This window comes from Vulpes vulpes, chromosome 3, assembly GCF_048418805.1.
Source record: "Vulpes vulpes isolate BD-2025 chromosome 3, VulVul3, whole genome shotgun sequence".
NCBI classification, from domain to species: domain Eukaryota; kingdom Metazoa; phylum Chordata; class Mammalia; order Carnivora; family Canidae; genus Vulpes; species Vulpes vulpes.
Genome location: NC_132782.1, coordinates 138,570,510 through 138,593,276, shown reverse-complemented (window position 1 = coordinate 138,593,276; position 22,767 = coordinate 138,570,510). Strand labels below are relative to the sequence as shown.

The window sequence follows — 22,767 nt, the reverse complement described above, 5'->3', positions numbered from 1 at the left end:
TGCCCCTTCTGGAATGTAAAGGAATTCTTGAAATGTAGTTTTCTATGTGCTACATAAACAATGGTTTCCTACAGAGAACTCTTCTCTAATAATGAAAAGGCAACTTGTATATAATTACATCTAAATGATTGTTAATGTTAACTGAAAACTATGAAACTATACTCTTAAAGTATAATCTTCCTTGAATCAGAGAAGCAGTGTAAGCTAATACAACAAATAATAGCATAAGGAAAAAAGAATAACAAGAGATCTCTAATTGTTGATCATTTTTTTCATTAATCATTAATTTACTTTCTTAACTAATCATAAACTGAGAAAGGGAAAAATTTTGTAAAGCTGAGTATTTTACTTACTAATTTTCCAGAATGTAGTTATGGTGTATGTAACTCTAATAGTAGTCAATGCTCTCCTCTGCAAACTACTGATTTACTCAGCAGATGCCTATCTTCTTATTAGAGGCCTAGAACTCAAAATCATGTTAAGGAAAGGGACAAATTTGTCTATAACCACTGTTTTATTATGAAAGCTAGTCTCTAAAAAGGCATGCCTTTTAAAACTTACCCCAATGAAGACAGTATGAATATTCCAGGTTTCTAGAAAGATTCCCTCCAAAATAAAGTACATTAAAAGGTTGTCTTTAATTTGCTATATATGTGGTTTAATGCTATCTATTGAATTTTCCATGTAAGTAGGGCAAATGTCACATCCACAACACAAAACTAAATGTGATTGGAAAGATGTGACATTGTCGCAACATTATTGCATGCTGACACAAAACCTCCATCTAGTCCAAACCCTTTTCTGCTATTTTTATATTACTTGGATTTAGTGGAAACCCTCAAAACAACCCAGTAGTCTTTCCCCACTTATCTACGGGGGATATATTCCAAGAATCCCAATAAATGCCTAAAACCAGATAGTACCAAATCCCAAACGAACAATGTTTTTTTTCCTGTGCATGCATACATACCTGTGATACAGTTTAATTTATAAATTAGGCACAGCGTAACAGTATATTGCAATAAAGTTATATGAATGTGGTCTCTCTCTGATCTCATTGTTCTATACTCACTTTTCTTGTTCATTAAGGTACTACTGACCTTCCTTCTGGTAGGTCAGAAGGAGAATCATCTGCTTCCTGATTGTGGATAACTAAAGCTGTGGATAAAGGGAGAATTTTGAAATTCTCCAAAAAGTAACCTGTTATCTCTTATATCTCAAGTCAATGTGTTTCAAATGAGAAAGCAATTTCCCACAACATTCTACAGGTTTCTGATCAGTGTTGCAGACAAAAGAATGAACTTTGGAGCCCCATGCACCCAGGTTCAAATCTTGCTTCCACCAGGTAATAGCTGTGTAACCTAGAGTAAATTTCTTAACTTCTCTTCCCTCAGTTTGCACGTTAAATAACGACAGTAAAGCTACATTATGTCATACGGTTTTGAGGATCAATGTTAATATTTATACTGTACTTGGAATAGTCCATAGCACACACGGTATACATAATATAAATATTTGTTAAATTTAACAGAATCGGTAATAAGAAACGGCAAGAGTTAACTGAGGAACTTCTTCAGTGAGCACTATTTTGGTTAGTAATGAAAACTTTTTTTTTTTTTTTTTTTTTTTAATTCTTAAAACTTTTCCTTGGCTTACTTGCAGGTCAGCAGGTTTCCATGCAGGCCTAACCGCGCCAGGTCCAGTACCTTGGAGACGCAAAGTTAAGTTTCTGTGGTCTCGCCCTCGGGAAGCGACAGACTTTGGAACAAATGCTCGCAGGGAAGTTCAAAGGAACATGCAACAAAAATGTATTACGGCGCCGCATAAATCACCCGGTAAATAAAACTGTATGAAAACTCACGTGCTCTAAGATGGGTATGATCAACTGGGAATGCGTTTATTTACATCTACGCGGAAAGCTGCTAAATCCAATGGACATTTTTTTTTTTTTTTTTTTTTTGCAGAAGTAGGATTTTCTTGGTCTCCACCTGGGAGGTCCGGTAAAACCTCGAGCGCCCCCACGGAACCCCGGCAAGCCAACCGCCCTGGAAACATCAGAGGGCTTGGGGCTGCCGCCGGGGACCCGGCAGACCGCGTGCCACGGGCTGAGGGGCTACCTGAATCTCCTCAGGAAAGGGGGCTCCGAGCACGCTGGAGATGAGGCGCGAGGCCGTCCCCGGGGCGGATGCCGCCCAGACCCTGGGGCTTCCCCGCGCTCGCCACCTCCTTCGCGCACCGGCGGCTCCCAAGGCAAGCCGGGCCCCCGCGCGGCCTCCCGCGGCCCCGCTCCGGGGCACGGGGGACGCCAGGCGGGGACGCCGCCGGGCTCCTCGGAGCTAGCGGTTCCCGCGCCGCGGCCCAGACCTCACGGAGGAGCGTCCGAGCTCAATCCCGGCCACAGCACCTCGGCTCGGCGGGCCGCGGGGGCGCCCGTCGGGGTCACCCTGCTCCCCGCCCCGGATCAGGCCCCCTCACCCCGCCGCCCGCGTCCCGCGTCCCGCGTCCCGGGCTACACGTCACTTCCGGCGCGCGCGCCCGCCCGCCCGCCCGCGGAGAAATACCGGGGCCGTGAGGGGGGCGGCGGGGGAGGGGGCGCCCCCGAGCAGGGGGGCGGGGCGGGGGAAAGGGGAGTGTCTGGCCGCCGCCGCCGCCGCTACGGCTGCTGCCTCCGGGGCTGAGTGAGGAGTTGGCTGAAGCCCTGCCCTCCGAGCCCTCCGAGCCCTCCGAGCCCGCCCAGGCTTCCCGCCCGGACTCGGGGCGCCCGCGCGGAGCGGTGCAGGAGCAGGGCTGCCTCAGCCCGTGGAGCGGCGGGCACGGCCCCGGCCCGCGTCGCCCCCCGCCCCCCCCGGCCCCTTCCTTCCATCGCCCCCGTCATGGGGAACGCGGCGACCGCCAAGAAAGGCAGCGAGGTGGAGAGCGGTGAGTCGGGGGCCGGGGCTGGGTACCCGCCGGGCGGGCCGGCGCGGGGCTGCGAGCGCCCCTCCGGGTCGGAGCCCCGAGGCCGCGGCCACGGTCCAGGCCTCGCGGCGGCCGCCGAGCGCTGCTCCGGGGCGGGGCGGGGGGGGCTCTGGGGAGCAGCCGCCTTCCTCCCCTCACCCCCTCCCCCCAGCTCCGCCGGGAGGGCCGGAGATGGAGCGAGAAGAGTGCTCCCCGACATCCCCTTTCTCTGGAGCGAGGGGACGCGCCCCGGGAGCCATCCCCCGGAGACGGTCCGCGGGGAGAAGCCCCCGGTGCCACCCCGGCCGCCGCTGCCCCTGCCCCGACCACCTCTGCGGGCGCCACAGGTAGCGCTGCCGGCGGAGTTGGCTCCGCTCCCCCCATCACGTGGGTCCAGCGCAGCCTTCTCCCGAGGTGAGGGGCTGCTCGCCCGGCCCCCGGCAGGTGAGGTTAGCTCTGAGGAGGCAGCTGCGTCGCGGGGACCCGGCGTCCGTTCGGGCTCGGAACGGAAGCTGCCGCAAGACCGAAGCGCAACTTTATCCCTGGAAAAGCAGCACATTCAGGCATCTCCCAGAGTGTCCGTGAAACTTAAAGGTCCCTCGGAGTTGAGGTGCTTCCAGAACACGGTGAATTTCCCTCCGATGGCTGGAAGTGCAGGCGCGCTGCAGGTGACACCGAAGAGTAAAAAGTCGTGCGGATTCCGTGTCTCTACAGTTGAGTCAGTCAGTCAGGATGGTTGTGGGAAAACAAAACAAAACAAAACAAAACTGATGTGCCTCTGTCGGGTTCACCTTAGATTTTATATAATTCAGAATTAATCAGCAAATGGCATTGGTTGTGTCGTCGGGAGTAAATGACATCCTTGGGGGAATGCCACATGATTTACTCCAGCGTGTGACATCGGTATCTTTAAGTGTTCCTATGTTTGTGACATGTTTTAGGTTGATTTTGTAGTTTAGCGTGACGGAAATAGCTTTTTGTTTGTGTGTGTGTGTTTTTCTTCTTCTGCATCAACAAAGCAGAATCAATTTGGAGAGAGATTTAGTCATTCATTTTGGTTAATGAGAGTGATGAGATCAGATGATATGGTTTATGTTTCACCGGTGAGGTTTTGGAGCTAATTTTCAGGAGCTCCAGAAAAGTTTGAAGTACTGTCACACAAATTGTCAGTGACCGACCGTGCCTTACTATGTTGATAGGGAAATTCTCAAAAGCTAATGTAGAGGTAGAACTTTGTCATCTTTTATTTTTAACTGCACAAATGTAGTAACTGTACGGGAAGTAAAAGAATGTGGAGAGTGTGAAGAATTTTTGTCTGATGAATTATCACTTTTCCTTTTAAATCAAAGATAAAACGTGCTCATTGTGTTACAGAAGAGGGTGCTTGGTAATTGAATCATGTTAATGATTTTCATTAGCAAGTATGGGTCTGTGTAGTGTTTCTATTTTTAATAATGATAGCAGACTCTTCCCTGATCTCTGTATTTCCATTATTAAGTCAACAAACTAATACTAGTACTGTCTTCTCCTGGAGACAGTACTGATTTGAAGCTCAGAACTATGGGATAATCGTGGAATATCTACAGAAAACAGAATGGAAACTTTAAATGCTTGTCTAAATATATTTAAATTATTCCTATGAATACATTCTTTCCTGAGCTTTAGCTATTAGTGACAGCCTATTTAGTAAGTATGTTAGCCAGCTTTTTATGTAAGTTTATTTATGGAAACTGAAGGTCAGTATAATAGTTTGAATAAATGTTGTGAAATGATAAAAGAAAATAGCAAATGAAATCTCAAAGGGACAGTTATTGGAAATGTCATGTGTTGATCACTTTGTAATTTCATTTGGAGCAATGTTATCAGGTGTGCGATGCTGCTCTTCTACTGTAGTGAATAAAGGAAGTTTATTGATATCTTTTAAAACTTAATGAAAGAATAGCTTTTACCATTACAAACCTAACTGTTCTGTGTATTTTAAAAAGATTATTCTTGAAAATATATGCCTTTCAAAATTTGAATGTAGTTATTCAAACTTCCGTTGATGCATAATAGCATTAACTTTTAGAAATATAAGCAATCTCGAGCTCAGCCTGTATAATCATTCCATTTCAAAGCCAAAGAGCCTGACCTCTGAAGAAGCTGAGGTTGAGATCAGATTATTAGTGATGTCAGAGTAAGGAACAGAATCTGTTTCTCTGACTCCATCCTGCATCATGAAATAATCAATTATTACATATATTTTCAAAATGCCGAGTATATTGATTTCATTTGGAGACTCTAAGTAAAAGCTCAAGAAATTTACTATCTAGGATGAGAAAGAAAATGTACTTATAAAAGTTATGAAAAGTGCTAACATGGAAAGTGAAGTTAGAACTCTGAAAACTACCCACAGGAAAATGTTTGGTTTGAAATGATATTAAAACGTATAAGGTTAAGATTTGAGGTTTGGTTAGAACCATGCCTCATATAGGTGAGCTTCATTATCAAATATTCCAGAAGAATAAAGCTTTGACCATTTGGTGCTTCTGTTGTATTCTTGAAATCCTCTATTCTTAGAATGAAACATTTTCCTGGGTAGGACTGGGAGATGCCATTGTCATCTCCATACTTTCTAGAGATAACATTATGTTGGGTACTTAATGTTCTATTACAGTGAACTAGGAAATTGTATTGATATATCTTAAAATTTATTGAAAGAACATCTCTTACCATTATGTAACAACTGTTTTGTGTATTTATGAAGACTTACTTCCAAAAATATGTGTTCCAGATTTGAGTGTAGTTACTTAAACTTCCACTAATACACAGAAGCGTAAATTTTAAATATATGACTATATAATTATCTGAGAAGTTGTAAACTCTTGTCATTCACAATTGTTTTACTTATCTAGTCTCCTACTTCTTTACCCACAGTCACCAACATAAAAAAGCACATGCCACCATTTTAATGTGGGAAGGTTTTTTTGTGGCTTATTTCCTTTTTTAAAAACATTAGTCCCCACAGGTTGCCTGTGGGGTTCGTATTATACTTTCATGACAAAGGTATTGAGGTGGGTGGGTGAAGTGCTGGTAAAGATTTGGATGCAGATTCTCCTATGACTGCAAGTGGTAGAGCCACCATGTAACCTAGTGTTTACATAATGATCTTTCAGTGTTTTCCAAAGTATCTCTTAAGAGCTTGAAGGTGAATAGAAATTAATCAAAGAATGTCGCCAGTAGACTAGGTTCAACCAAAATGCAAGTTTCATAACAACTAACATTTTTGGAGGGCTTACTATGAGCTAGCTAGCTTCTCTGTATACTTTTCATGTATAATTTCACTTAATCTTTCCAACCTTATGAGGTAGTTTAATTATTTTTCTATTTTATATATGAGGAAATGGAGGCTCAAAGAACTTAAATGACTTGCCTAAGTGCTTACAGCAAGGATGTCAAGGACCAACATTTGAACCTAGACAGCCTAACCCCTAGACCCAAAATCCTAACCACTGTGCAAATATCCTATGTATATCCCATGGAAAAGCTGGTTCTAAAATACACAAAATAGCTTAGACTTCACTTTATTTCAGTTTATTATCCATTATAGGAAATTTTGGTTGTTTTGGATAGTGACTTCATTTGTATATATTAAATATCTTAAATGGGAGAGTTGCTTTTTCTCATACTGTTCTCTAGATTGTTTCCTCACCTATAAAATGAGATCGAAGGTTAAATTATCTTGAAAATCTAAATCAGATTTAGTGTAAATGATGAAATTTCAAATTAAGCCATATAAATCAATTGATATACCCTTCATTGCTATTTGTATTTAATTATTTTTCTCATTTGTAAATGTGCACTTGCCCCTCCTGATAAATAGCCAATCAAAACATTGCTATTTAAACTTATATTGCCATTTTTAAAAGTATTTAGGAATTTGCATTATGGTTTACAGTAGTACTATCCAGTCAGACTTTCTGCTGTGGTAGAAATGTTACTCTGTTGCTAATGTGGTGTTTATGGGGCTATGGAGCAGTTGAAATGTGACTGAGGTGACTGAGGAACTGAATTTTTAACTTCTATGTCACTTATATTATATATTAATGTTTGGAATATTGGACAGCACAGGTTTAGAACATAACTCCCTTTGTGTTTAATAAAAATGCCAACCCATCTTTTCATCATCTTGGTAATTTGGATCCTCACAAGTATGCATTGATTAACATAATGCTGGATTTATCTTTTCTCATACTAGGAATTAACTTATTTCTAAAGCATTTCCGCTGAATAAGCCTTTATAAATTTAGTGAATGGATTACTATCGTAATTTGTGTATAATCTGTAGAGTTAACTACAAAGTTAATTTCTGTATTGGGTGCTACGGTAATTAATTTTTTTTTTTACTTTTTTTAATACTGAATCTCAGTGAAAATATTTTTATTGAAAATTTTTGTAGATTTAAATGCTCTTTAGGAAAAATTTAATGATCTCATACTTCTGTCCTTAAAGCTTTCAATTATCAGATGTTTTTAAGGGAAAATCAGTAGCAGATATTTGTTCCAATTTACTAGCTTGGCAGAAGTACTTAGGAGTAGTTTTCAAGTTAAAAATTTTTACAAAAGAAAAAAAGGGTCATAACAGCAACACTAAATAATCAATACATATTATCTCAACCAGTTACATGATGTAATTCATTTTGTGCAGATTATCTAATGCATAAAATTATCTCGTGTTCAGGAACCATTTTTTTCCATTCTCCTAGTCAGTGTCCTTCACTTAGGATACAGACAGATTGTTGCTTTTCATTGCCGGCAGTGGGATAATTAAAGACATGAAAGCCAGCTTAGAAAAGTAAGCGACAGCTGAGGAGCAGAAGCAGCACATGTAAAGATCCTAGGTAAGCCAGGTTAGGTATTAACATCCTTCAGATAGTCAGGAGTTGACCATAAATCATTTTGATACTCTATCACATTAATAAAATAAAACAATTAGTATAATTTACAAAATTACGTATCTAGGTGATATTAATGTTACTATACATATGTGACCAGGTTTTTTCAGGGGAATAAGTCTTAAATTTTTTTTTAAGATTTTATTTATTTATTTATTCATGAGAGACACAGAGAGAGAGGCAGAGACACAGGCAGAGGGAGAAGCAGGCCCCACGCAGGGAGCCCAACATGGGATTTGATTCCGGGTCTCCAGGATCATGCCCTGGGCTGAAGGAGGCGCTAAAAACCGCTGAGCCACCAGGGCTGCCCAAGTCTTAAATTTTTAATGAAAAAAGTATATTAAATAGAAAAATGTGTAATTTATGAGAGTAAATATACCCTGGTCAGTACCAACTTATTTTGGGTATTTTAATTTAAAAATATTCCTTCAAGAGTATCCTATATAGTTATTTTCTTTGTTGGTTCATTCATTCATTCCACATAATTGAGTTCCTAATATGTGATGGACTCTATGCAAATCTATGGGAGTAAAGATTGAGTATGACACAGTACCTGCTCCAGATTGCCTGCATTCCAGGAAGAGGAGACTTACTTGTCAAGAAATTAGTAGGGGAAAAAAAAAAAGAAATTAGTAGGGGGGAAAAACTGTTACAAATCCTTTCCTTAAAGCTCAGTGGAGAAATCAGTAGAAATTATGGTCATTTTCACTGGTGTGGGGAGGGTGAAATTCAAAAAGGACTTCAAAGAGTAGGTGAACTCTGAGTTGAATATTGAAAATGGTAACTGTTCGAGCGGGATTACAGGGGTAGGTGTGTTCTGAGTAGGAGGAACACAGTGAGCAAAGATGCAGAGGAGTGAAACAAAATAGGATATATAGGAAAAGGAAAGTAAGTTGCCCATTATGACTAATTGATAGAGGATAGAGTTGGTGGTAGAGAAGGGAAATTGTATAATGAAAGATAAGATTGAAAAATGGACAGAGGCCGTGTAATGGATAGATTTTGAATTTGTTCCATAGGTATTAGGAAGCTATTGTAGACATTGTAATAAGAGAGAGAAATGATCAAATTTGAGTTTTAGAGAGATCACTTTGATAGTAATGTAAAGATGAGTTACTGTGAAACAAGTGGGGGTACAGGCAGGGAGATCATTTAGAAGACTCTTGTGCAAGTAAGGGACTTTGAGGATCTGAATCAAGGTGGTAGAGGTAGGGATGCAGGAAAAATCTGAAATTTGAGAGCTTTGGAAAATGAAAATAAGCAAATTGTACTTGGGGAATGAGGAAAAAAAGAATTTGGGGAAAATGCTCAAGTTTTTAGCTTCTGTGCCTTAGTGGATGGGTTGTGATGCCAGTAATAGCGTCAGGAAATTAATAAAAGGAGAAGAGCAGAATTGGAGGGCATATTGAATTCAGGGTGCTTGTGGCATTTCTGAGAAAAATGATATCTGATTGGTTATTTTATATGTGTATTACCTTTAATTCTTCCAGCCATCAAGGTGAAAATGACCTTGGATGGTCAGAGGATATGTTCTGTATAACATCCTCATTTTGCTCCCCTTTTTAAGGGTAGCTGGCCTTATAGAACTATAACATCTGGCATAATTCCTATAAGGTAAGAACTATGGCTACTAAAACCTTAGTTTTTTTGTTTTGAAAAGAGTAAAAGCTAAAGCACTGATGAAAATGCTTTAACTTTTGAAGAAACAAAATCATTTAAAATCAGATAAGGGACGCCTGGGTGGCTCAGGGGTTGAGCATCTTACTTTAGCTCAGGTTGTGATCATAGGGTTCTGGGATCGAGTCGCACATCAGAGGGAGCCTGCTTCTCCCTCTCCCTATGTCTCTGCCTCTCTCCGTGTGTCTCTCATGAATAAATAAAATCTTTAAAAAATAATAAAAATAATAACATCAGATAAAATATTGCTTTCATAATTAAAGTATGCATCCTGTAAACTGCTGAGCTTTATAGAGCCACATGGAATAGTGGAAAGAAAATGTAAAATATAGTACCAATATATATTTTACCAAGTAAATATGTTTTCTTCCTCTAGAGCGCTTTCAAATAGATCCTAAAAAGTTGGGCTATAATTTAATAGTAAGAACATGAACTTACAATTAGAAAAAATCTAGATTCTGTTTTCTAGTACTTTCTATTACTTTTTAATGTCTCCAAGCTATCCTGTAAAATTGAGAAGAATGGATTTGATAATCAGTTTGTGGTCTTTTCTAGTTTTATAATCCAGTTGTCCCAATATATTTGTTAAGAGAAAGAATGTACATTTAAAAAGTACCAAGACTTGGAAATGAATTATAGAAGGTTCTCACAAAATTATGTGGGTAGAGAGGTGGCAAATGAGCCTCAATGTGAGCATATATAAGGTAGTGTATTTAGGGAAAATTTTTTTTATCTCTACTTAAAAAATGATAGCCTCTGAATTTTAACTTCGGAAACAATTTTCTAAATCACCATAGTAATCTTTGAAGATATCCTCATGTTCTGTTATAGGTACGGGATTATTTAAATGTTGGTCATTAGAGGAGTGTATTGGAAATAAAACATAGCATTCTACTATTCATGTAAAACTCTTCGCATGCTATGTGTAGTTGGATTTCTTTATGTTTTTTAAAAAAAATTTTAAAGATTTTGGGGGATCCCTGGGTGGCTCGGTGGTTTAACGCCTGCCTGCCTTTGGCCCATGGCATGATCCTGGAGTCCCGGCATCGAGTCCCGCATCGGGCTTCCAGCATGGAGCCTGCTTCTCCCGCTGCCGGTGTCTCTGCCCTCTCCCCATGTCTATCATGAATAAGTAAATAAATTCTTAAAAAAAAAATTTTTTTTAATTTTATTTATTTGAGGGAAAGGAAGAGAGACAGACAGACAGACATGAGTGGGAAGAGGGGCAGACAGAGAGGGAAAAGCAGACGGTTTGCTGAACACAGAGCCCAACACAGGGCTTAATTCCAGGACCCTGATATCATGACCTGTGCTGAAGTCAGACGCTTAACCAAATAAGCCACCCAAGCACCCCAGTTGGGATGTTTTGTATATAGCAGAACAGGGGAAAGTTAAGACCAGAGACAGTTAATAGGGTAAGAGAATGGAAGATCTATTGTATGAGAATAAATTTAAGAAAAAAAGAACTTTTCAAACTAGCAGTTATGGCTATATTGTGGAAATGTATAGATCAAGTATCATTGACAGAAAATCTGGGATTGTTCATCTAATTTGAAATACTAGAACTCATGGGATAGTCCTCAAAACTTACAAAAGCTAGTTGTAGCGCAAATAAAAGAAAATGTAGCAAAACATTGATAAACTAGGCTTAGAGAATAAGTATATTTACCTACTTTTTAATCATTTATGTTTAAAGGTAAAAACATTTGTATTTATAAATTCAGCTGGTATTTTTAGCAACTTAGAAATTGCTAGAAAATTTAAATGCTTTTTTACTCTTTTTTAGGTCTTATAACCCCTTCAGCTCCTTACCAAATTCTGAAAAAGTCATCAGTATTAACAGATAAACCTTTTTCTTACTCTTGAGGTTTATTACTATAATGCAAATAATAAATTGTTTCCCCTGATATGGAGGTATAGCTTGAATTGCTTAAATGATATGAAAGGATAGCTTAAATTTTTACCTTAATCTTATAATTCTTCCATTTATTTAACTTTTAAAAATTTCTTGGGAATAATGAAGAGTTGCCTTTATGTACTGTATAATCATTTGAAGATTAGGTAAGTAAAAGCATAATTATGAGAATTTTGTAGGAAGCAGAGTATAGGATGTTTCCTATAGTAATAATTTGGTTTTTAACTTTTTGGTTGTCATGTAAATTAGATTCAGTAATGTTCTATATCTATGCAGATGATTTTCTGAATCAAATTTGGGACTCTTTTAAAGAGAGAAATGCACTAATTGACAATTTACAATGATGAATGATGCACTAGCACATTTGACATTAAAGCTGCTATAGAAAACCCACTGTAGATATATCTTATCTGACTTGCTATTTACAAGGTAAAAAGTCCTAGGTTTTATGGCCATGATTTAAAGTTGTATTCCCTACTATTCATATAACATTAACTTTTCACTGGCTTTTGAAATTTTTGTTTTCTTCTAAAATAACTGTTGAATCTAAACCTTAAAGTCCTTGCAAATCTGTTTTCTCCATCTGGACTTTGTCCTTAAAAAATTAAAAATAGGGACGCCTGCGTGGCTCAGTGGTTGAGCGCCTGCCTTCAGCTCAGGGCGTGATCCTGGAGTCCTGGGATCGAGTCCCACATCGGGCTTCCTGCTTGGAGCCTGCTTCTCCCTCTCCCTGCGTCTCTGCCTCTCTCTCTCTCTCTCTCTGTGTGTGTGTGTGTGTGTGTGTGTGTGTGTGTGTGTGTCTCATGAATAAATAAGTGAAATCTTTTTTAAAAATTTAAAAATATTGTCTTGAGATCTCACTTTAGAGTCCAATTTAATAAAATGAGTATTCAATTTCTATATTACTTATTTTTAAGTAGATGACCATATAGCATCAGCAGACGGTTGCCTGTGAGCCACAAACTTGAGAGAATGTGTTTGTATAGGTATTACTTAGTTTCTTTTGTAGGAACTAGTTCTGCTAAATAATTTAGTTGCTCTCATCCAAGGAGGATGAGTAGGAGCCATGAAAGGTTAAACTGGGGAAGAATATGAATCCCTCTTTAGGCTATAGTCTTGAAGTTACTAAATAAGCCATAGTTTATCTGGTAGAATGACACAGAGACAAAACAGTCATTTATTTGTCATTATTCAATCCTTTAGTCATTCTTAGTACTTACTGATTGCCTGCAGTGTACCAGACTCTGTGCTAGTCCACAAATGGAAATATGTGAGTAAAAATAAGACGTGGTTCCTGTTTTAAGCTGGGAGACACATATATACAGGTATTTATGATAAAATGTACAGTGATAACTTTTATCATAAGATTGATAGAATGGTGAAAATACAACATAGGAGTTTATATAAGAATAAATATAGAATTTCTGAGAACATCTTGGGAGATAGACTGTAACTGACTGAAAGAAACTGGCTTTGAGTCCATTCTGGAGATATTTACATTTGTGATTATAGCATTTACACTAGTATTGATTTCTCAGCTGTTTCCTAGACTATGTATTGTGATATGTAAGGGCAGAGATAGGATGTATCTTGTTTAGTGTTTTAATCCCTAAATTTTGGCAGTTCCTAGCTCATAATGGAAACTAAAGTCGTGGATAGTTAAATGGATAAAAAATTCAAGCTTCTTGTAGAAATGTTTACTCTTTCTCTCTCCCCTTAGTTGGCAGGTACTTTGTCTGCAATATATTGACTACTTGGGCCTGTTAGTTGATTTTTTTGATAGGAGGATCCCTCTTTCCCTCTTTCTTAGCATACTTAGTATATAGTAGTTTGACATTTATATGTCAAGATTACATCACTTTTAATTGGTATGGAGAAGTTGGTCTCAAGCTTCAAGTAGGAAGACATTGAATTAGGAAAAACTATCATGATCCCAACTTCTCGAAAAAAATCCCTACTCATTTGAGGCCTGCTATAGTCTGAATGTTTATGTCTCTCCAAAATTCATATGTTGAAATCCTAATCCCCAAGGTGATAATATTAGAAGGTGCAATCTTTCGGAGGTGATCAGGTCATCAGGGCTTTGTTTTGCCCTCATGAATGAGATTAATGCCCCTAAAAGAGAGGCCCAGGAGAGGTCCCTTGCTCTCTCTGCCAGATGAGATTACTGTGAGGAGATGGCTGTCAGTGAAAAAGTGCACTCTTACCAGACACTGAATCTGCTGGCACCATAATCTTGAACTCAGTCTTCAGAACTGTGAGAGAAATAAATTTCTTTTGTTTATAAGCCATGCATCTATGGTATTTTGTTATAGCAGCCCAAATAGGACCAAGACAAGGTGTATACTATTAAGCTGTACTACTATGTTCCCATCCTTGTTGCTTTCATTTACAGATGTCTTGGTCATTTCTCTTCATTTGTCAAAAACTTTGGCACCTGGCTCACAGTCTTTCTATATACTCTAAGCCCTGCATTTATCCTAGGTGGCTTCGAATTCTATGTGGATGATCCATTTCTTACCATTGCATCTCAGTTCCACCACATTACCGCCTATCCCCTTCTGTTCACTTCAAATAGCCAGTCTCACTGCGAATCTTGCCATATTTATTAACTGCTCAAGAATCACCAATATACACATGCCATTTTCTGATCCCAATGTCCTCTCCTTTTTCCTTGCTTTTTAAATATTCTCACTATTATTCATCAGAATCTTCCATCCATTCATCCATCGTGTCTCTCACTTCATTTTCCTTCTTAACCAGTTTGGATTACATGGTCCCTAAGATCCATTGCACTTTTGTCACTTTGTTACTTTTTTCTGGCAGAAATCTAACTGATAAACTCAACTATCTGCTTTCTCAGTGCTTTCAGCTAAGAGCTAAGCACTGCTGGAGAAAGCCATATAAAAGGGCATTATAAATTCAGCCTGAAATAAGCTGTCAACATGATTTGACAATTCTACTGTATTTCTCTGATAACCCTGTTCCATTCTTTATAATTTATTTTATTCTCTTCACACTTCTGAAATTCCCTCATTCTAAGAGATGATCTTACCTCAGATCTCACAAAGAAAATAAAATGTATCAGGCAAGAACTCCTTCAACTTCTCTCAAATATGCATATCTCTTGTATTTTAACTTTTAATCTATCTTGTTATTCTGTTATAAAAGAAGAATTGTCTGTTCCATTTATCTGTTATGCCACATATCACTCCTTCATTTAGTGGCTTAAAGCAATGACAGCATCTATTTTGCTTAGGAAAGTACAATTTGGGCAGAGCTCTACAAGGCTAACTCATCTCTGCTTTATTTGATAGCGAGCTCAGTTCAAGGGCTAGGGTCTAGAGTCACCAAAAAACTTGCTCATTCGCACTTTCTTGTTGTGCTGGCTATGGATAGTTGGAACATTAGCTGAGACTTTCAGCTGAAACATCTACACATGGCCTCTACATGTGGCTTGGACTTTCTTATGGTCGCTGAGTTCTAAGGGAAAGGGAGCAAGCCAGGTGAAAGCTGTATCACCTTTTATGACCTAGCCTCTGAAGTCAAGCAGTGTCACTTCTGCTGCCTTCTATTTATTAAAAGTAAGTCACTTAGATGAGTCCATATTTGAAAGAAGGTGAATTAAATTCCACTCTCTGATGAGAGGAGTTTAAATGACTTTTTTGACCTGCTTTAAAAGCCACTGCATGATGATACATTTTCCTTTAACAAGGCCAATCCCTCCATTTCTTTGGATCCAATCCCTTACTGCTTTCCCAGGGAATTTTTGCTATTGCATTTTCTTCTCATTTACGTTCAACCTGTTTTCTTTTCATTTATTTTTAAATTGGACCCCTTTTTCTTTACCTTCCTGTTTTGCTTTTTTGATTCTCTCCCTCTTTCCTCTCTTACCCAGTAAAGTGAACTGACCTATCATTTATATAGTAATGTGGCCACTTCAATTGCCTTTGGTGGCCAACCAGGCAATTTAAATATGTGATAGATAAAACTCAAGAACAGGATTTAAAAAAAAAAAAGTTTTTTTCTCTTGCTATAGTATATTTACAATTATGGTGCAGAGAACATAACTTATATCTAATGCAGTTCAGCTTTTGAAATACAAATTGTTTGAAAGTTGCAGTCTTCCTATTAGTACTTCAGTATATAACAACATAAAAACATAAAGAAATGTTAAAATGAGAGGGGACAAGTGGCCAGAATTGTATGTATGCAGAGAGGTGATTTAATGCTTGGTCTCACAATTTATGCTTTTTCAGGAGGAAAAAAGGATATTAAGGTGTGAAGTATAATGAAAAGGACTGGAGTCTTGTTAAGGTCTGACGATTGTTGGAGTTAAGATTAAAGAGAGAGCTAAAAAGGTAGACGGTTGTCAAAGGATAGAAAAAAATGAGTCTAGGGTGTAGTGAATGTACATATTAAGTGAATACTGATATTAAATATAAAAGGTTGTAGTATATACATATTCAGTGAACATATATATTAGATGAACTAGAAGTAGCCCAATTTTATTATAGTGTTATGTGTAAGAAATATATAGACAATGTTTAAAAATTCTTTTAAAAATTTAGTAAAGTACTTAAAAATTTGCTTTTTTAATGATGTAATTTCTGGGTAAAAAGACAATATAGTAAGTGTATTTTAATGGCATGAGTTTTCAATTTATGGTGCATAATGAAGACAAAGTAGTATCATATTGGCATATATTCTGTGTACATATATTTCAGTTTAGATATGTATCTCTTGAAATTAAAAATAATTCATACTTGCATCATTAAATGGGAGTATATTTTTATTCTCTGTGGAAAGAGCTTTTATTAACAGCAAATATAAATTTATTTAATTGAGAAAGGAACTGAATTACAATTCCCTCCTCCCCCAACTTTTAAATAAATTAACTGAATATCCTATGAGAATTTAGAAGCTAGCTACTTTGTGATTAGAAATTACTTACCTGGGTATTTAACATTATTAACCTGGGTATGGATCACACTGAGATGCATAAAGTAATAAAAATGTTCTCAAAGAAGCAGTAATATATGTTATAGCATACTTAGCTCACACAGTTCCTTTCAAAATCTTTCTAATCTACAGAATGGACATAGTGCTAAGTTGTGAAGTTTAGAAATCAAATATGATGTGTTTCTCTTGGCACCAGGAAGATGGTCAATAAATGGTAGCTGTAGTTTTTGTGGGAAATCCTTAACCACGGTCTATATAGATTAGGCACATTTTTTAATGAGTTATGTGAATTACCAATCATTGAACAATTAGAAACTGCAAATTAGTTTAGTAGAGTCATGTTATATTAGGTTATAAGTAGTTAATTTATATCATAGTTTCAGGACATCAAGAATAAAAAAATTCCAAGGGAAATTTTAGAGTTATCTATCAGAACTTTATTTTTTTTCTATCAGAACTTTAAAAATTACATGAAGCAGCTTAAGTAATTTATTTCTTACAGTAACCCTATGTAGTAGGTAGTATTGTTACCATTTTTTTCTAGTAAGAAAACCAAGGTTAGAGAAGTCAAATACACAGCAAGTTAAATGGCAGAGCTGAGTGTGATACAGAGTTACTTGGTTTAATACCAGGCCCTTATAATCACTGTGTTATACTGCTCCCCTAACGTGATGATGATATTTCCTTTTAAAAATTGAGCATTTGAAACTGTCCTAGAATCTGGAGGGCCTCTAGAAGTTCTATTTTACCTATCACCTTTTTAGAATATTACTTAACTTTTCCTATGTGCCAGACACTGTTAGCGCTCTATGTATAGTATCTTGTTTAATCTTCACAACCCTTTGAGATAGGAAGTATGATTGCTCTTATTTTATACAAGAGGAAATTTAGGCACAGATAGGTTAGGTAAGTTGTCCAAAGTCATATTGTTAGTAAGTACTGAAGTTAGAGTCGGAACCAAGGCAAGGCAAGGCAATCTGACTCTAGAATCTGTTCCTAACTACCATACCATATTGGCCACTTTTCTAATAATTTGTATTTTTTTCTTCATTTGCCTATCTCTTTTATAATAATATTTTTAGTGGTAGGAAACTCATTACTCTGTAAGGCAATATATATCAGTCAGGGCTACATCAGAGAAACAGTTGGATATGTATAAAGAGATATATTGCAAGCAATTGGCTTACTGATTGTGGGAGCTGGCCAGGCAAGTCCAAAGGGCGAGTCAAATCCATAGAGCAGGCATTTAGGAAGGGCAGGCTGGAACTCTTGGCTGGGCTGAATGAAGCTGCAGTTCACAGGCTGAATTTCTTTAGGGAAGCTTTAGTTCTGCTATTAAGGCCTTTCAACTGATTGAATTAGACCCACCTAGATTATCTAGGATAATCTTTTTTACTTGAAGTAAACTGATTATAGACTTTAATCACATCTAAAAAATACCTCTAAGGCGACACCTAGATTAGTGTTTGACTGAATAATTATTTAGAGACTGCACCCTAGCCAAGGCGACACAAAAGTGATCATCTCTGGCATTTTTTTTTTAAACCCTGAGGTGGGTTTGGGGTGGTCAGCAGCTTTCATTTTCCTAAGCTATAAATGGGACTTCTGTTTTCTTTTCAGTCTTCATGTATGTATTGATCACTCCTGCCTCCTCTTCAACTCTACCCCACCCCATTATCACACCCCAAAAAAGATTTCAAGTGTTTTGCAATGAAGACATCTACATAAAACATATTACCTTTAAAACAAAATTTTAAAAATAAACAAGAGCCTCAAAGTAAAAGGTAGAGCGACGATTCAACTGGAAAACTTATGCTAGGGCCGCCCAGGTGGCTCAACAGTTTAGCATCACCTGCAGCCCAGCGCATGATCCTGGAGACCCTGCATGGAGCCTGCTTCTCCCTCTTCCTGTGTCTCTGCCTCTCTCTCTCTCTCTCTCTCTCTCTCTCTCTGTGTGTGTGTGGCTCTCATGAATAAATAAATAAAATCTTAAAAAAAAAACATGCTGAAGCTAGTTACTGTATTTGAGCATAAAATTAGCACTTTTCACATTGCAAGGGAGTTATACAGTATAGAATCTCTTTTCCAAATTCACAGAAATTCTAGTAGAATTTAGCATCAAATTCTAACAGAAAATTTATCTAAATACATGGAGCATTGGCCTACATAATTAACAATTATTTCTTATTTGGCATCAAATTCTAACAGAAAATTTATCTAAATACATGGAGCATTGGCCTACATAATTAACAATTATTTCTTATTAAGAGAGAATTCTCTCTAGATTTTTAGGTGCAAGAAGGGTTTCAGAGAGATGTGTAGAGTTACTGTTATTTTGGTAATTCTTATTTATATCTTGACCTTTTTTATCTTTTGACAAATAAAGTTTAAAATGCTATATGGTTTACTAAGAGATTTAAAGTGATGCCTCATAGACGTTTAACCAAAAGGCTTATTAAGAGATTTAAAGTGATGCCTCATAGATGTTTAACCAAAAGGCTTATTTTAAGGGTATGGCTCATGGACACTCTCACTTACGACAGTTGGAATTTGTATAAATAAGGACATTGTCTAATAGCAGCCTTACATGACACACAAGGTAGAGAAGGCCTTCTCAGAAAGAAATGTGAATGCAGTTTTTGTCCATTGAAGCTGGTTATAATTTGATAATAAGAAACCTATAGTCTATTATGATTATTACTATCAAAGTATAGTTGACTTACAGTGTTGTTAGTTTAGGTGTACAACATAGTGATTCAATATTTATATGTATTACAAAATGATCACCAGGATAAATCTATCTACCATCTGTCATCATACAAAGTTGTTAAAGATTATTAATGATATTCCTGCTGCTATACATTGTACCCCGTCTTATTTATTTTAAAACTGAGAGTTTATACCTTTTAATCTCCTTCCCCTATTTGCCCATCCCCACACCCACCTCATCTCTAGCAACCACAGATTATGAGTCCATTTCTGTTTGGGATTTTTTTGTTGTTGCTATTGATTTATTTTATTTTTTACATGTAAGTGAAATCATATGGTATTTGTCTTTATCTGATTTATTTAACAGAATACCTCCTAGGCCCATCCAAGTTGTCACAATAACAGGATTCATTCCTCTTTATGGCTGAGTAATATTCCATTATATTTATTAATTTGTTGAGGTATATTCCTTCCGTAACCACTATGTTGAGTTTTTATCATAATGGGCGTTAAATTTTATCAAATGATATCCAGCATCTATTAGAATGATCCTATGAATTTTATTCCTTCACTTTGTTTGTAGTTTATCGTATTGATTGATTTGTGGATATTGAACCGTTCTTGCATCCCTAGAGTAAATTCCACTTGATAAGGGTGATGATTCTTTTTAGTGTATTGTTGAATTCGGTTTGTTATGTTTTGTTGGGGAGTTCTGCATCAATATTCATCAGGGATATTGGCCTGTAATTCTCTTTTTTGTGGTGTCCTTTTCAATTTTTTGCAGTAGTTTGAGAAGGAAAGGTGTTAAATCTCCTTTAAATGTTTGGTAGAATTCACCTGTGACACTCTCTGGTCCTGGGCTTTTGTTGACTGGGAATTTTTTGACTACTGATTCAAATTCATTGCTAGTATTGTCCATTCTGATTTTCTATTTCTTCTTGATTCAGTCTTGGAAGGTTGTATGTTTCTAGGAATTTGTCCATGTCTTCTAGGTTGTCCCATCTGTTGGAATATAATTGTTCATAATAGTCTCCTTGGTCCCTTCATATCTGTGGTACCAGTTATAACTTCTCTTTAATTTTTTAATTTTATTTGGTCCCTCTCTTTTTCTTGAGAGTCTGGCTAACAGTTTATCAGTTTTATTCATCTTTTCAGAGAACCAGCCATTAGTTTCACTGATCTTCCGTCTTAGAACTGCTTTTGTTGCATCCCATAGATTTTGTATTTTGTGTTTCCTTTTTCATTTATCTCCAAGGTTTTTTTTTTAATTTTCTCTTTTATTTTTTTGTGGACCCACTGGTTGTTTAATAGCATGTTGTTTCGCCTCTATGTATTTGTGGGTTTTTTCCAGGTAATTTTACTAATTTTGTCTTTTAATCTTCATACTGGCTATGCAGGCAGTTGGTCCACTACCTTTACTATATGTTTACATTTACTAGCAAGAATTTTTCTTTCATAATTTTCTTTCCAGTTATGGCCTCCCCTCCCTCCCCCTCCCCCATTTAGTCAAGACCTTTAACATTTCTTATAAGGCCACTTTGGTGTTGATGAAATCCTTTAGCTTTTGCTTGCTTGGGAATCTCCTTATTTCTCCTTCAGTTCTGACTTATAATCTTGCTGGTTAGAGTAATCTTGGTTATAAGTTTCTTCCTTTCATCATTTTGAATATATCATGCTAGTCCCTTCTGCCTGTAACATTTCTGCTGAAATATTAACAGATAGCCTTATGAAGGTTTCCTTGTATGTAACTGGTTTTTCTCTTGCTGCTTTTAAAATTCTCTCTTCAGCTGTTGACATTTTGATTATAACATGTCTTGGTGTGGATCTCTTTAGGTTCATCTTATCCGAAATTTTCTTTGCCTCCTGGATTTGGATGTCTGTCTCTTTCACCAGGTTAGGGAAGTTTTCAGCCAATATTCTTTCAAATATGTTTGCTGTTCCTTTCTCTCTTCTCCTGGGGCCCCTATAATGTGAATGTTAGTATGTGTGATGTTATCTCGGAACTTCATTAAACTATCTTCATTTTTAAAATTTTTTCTTATTGTTTAAATTGATTGATACCACTGCCCTGTCTTCCAGATTGCTGATCTGTTCATCTGCATCATCTAATCTCCTATTGATGCCCTCTAGTGTATTTTTCATTTCATTCATTGGTTATTGTATTCTTCAGTTCTGATTGGTTCTTTTACATATTCTGTCTCTTTGTTAAAGTTATTACTGTTTACCTTCTTTTTCTGAGTCTGATGAATATCTTTATGACCATCACTTGAACTCTTTCTCTAGTATATTGGTTATCTCTATTTCATTTTATTCTTTTTCTGAGGTTTTGTCTTATTCTTTAATTTGGAACATATATGTCTGTCTTCTCATTTTGCCTATTTCTGTTTCTGTGTATGAAATAGACCAATTAGGTCTCTCAATATTGAAGGAGTGGTTTTATACAGAAGATGTCTCGTGGGGCACAGTAGTATAAACCTTCCTGGTCACCGTAGCCAGGTGTCCAAGGGGTGATCTGTGTGAGCTGTGTGCACCCTCCTATTGTGGCTGGGTTGTGATTGGTACACTCGTGGTGCATGGAACTTTCACCCAGCACAACTGTCTGCAAGGTCTAGTCATGACTGCTTCAAGCAGCTGGTATGTAGGTCTGGCCCCATGCCTGTCTGGCTGAGAGGCCTGGCTGTAAGTAACTGTTCCAGGTAAACTGGTATGTGGGGTTGGCTTCTAGCAAGGCTGGGTGCAAGGTCCAGCTGCCATATCTATAGATGCCCAGGTGGTTGGGGCAGTCCTTTGGCATGGTTCACTTCAAGGGCTATGACTCTTGTAGGTGTTCTAGTGTGCCAGACTGGCCCCCTGGGGCAGGGGTACTTGGGAGAGGCTTTGATGTTGGCCTAGGCCACCCACCAGAAGGTGCTCTGGACCAGGTAGGTGATTGAGTGAGGTGATTCTGCAGGGGAATGTGGGAATGGAGTGAGCAGTGCTAGTAAAGTAGATGGAGAATGTAGAAATGGCACCCACCAGCACTAGGCCAGCTAGGAAGAAGGAAAATGCCAAAAGAAAAAAAATGGTGCTTTTTTTGGCATATGCCCTAATATTAATCAATAATTAATTGATCTCCTCATGTGTTACCCAGGTGCTTTTTAAACTCTTGCCTCTGCCCGGGGACTTAGAGTGAGATTGTGCACATGCCCTTTAAGAGCAGAGTCTTGGTTTCCTGCTGTCCCCCAGCTCCCCTGGACATAAACCCAGTAAGTTTTAAAAGCCAGGAGTTGTGGGGGCTTGTCTTACTGGTGCAGGTCCCCTGGGCTTTGGAGCCTAGTGAGGGGCTCATACCCTTTATTCCTCAGGGAGGGCCTGTTTGATTGTGATATCCCTCCTGCTGGTAGGTCCTTGTATTGATGGTATAGGTCCTAACTGAATGGCATCTCCACCCCCTCTTAACCCTCTCAATGTGGCTTTTTCTTAGTTGTATATGATCAGTCCTTCTAGAATTCAGTTCATTCTTAGAGATATTTGTCCTATATATAGTTAAGGATTTCAGTGTGTCCCTGGGAGAAAGCAGCTCATCCTACTCTGCCATCTTGATCCCACCCCCTAACCCACAGAATTTTAACAGAAGTTATATCTCATTGATTAA

The 22,767-nt window shown here is 38.2% G+C and overlaps 1 protein-coding gene across 1 annotated transcript in view; it reads left to right on the top strand.

Annotated features, from left to right (window-relative positions):
- The first annotated feature begins 2,597 nt into the window (after positions 1–2,597).
- PRKACB (protein kinase cAMP-activated catalytic subunit beta) overlaps positions 2,598–22,767 on the top strand; it is a 114,055-nt gene continuing 93,885 nt past the window's right edge. The window contains exon 1 of the mRNA XM_072754732.1: positions 2,598–2,919. Within this exon, the coding sequence (XP_072610833.1) occupies positions 2,874–2,919 (46 nt within the window). The 5' untranslated portion in view covers positions 2,598–2,873. The remainder of the gene's footprint in view (positions 2,920–22,767) is intronic.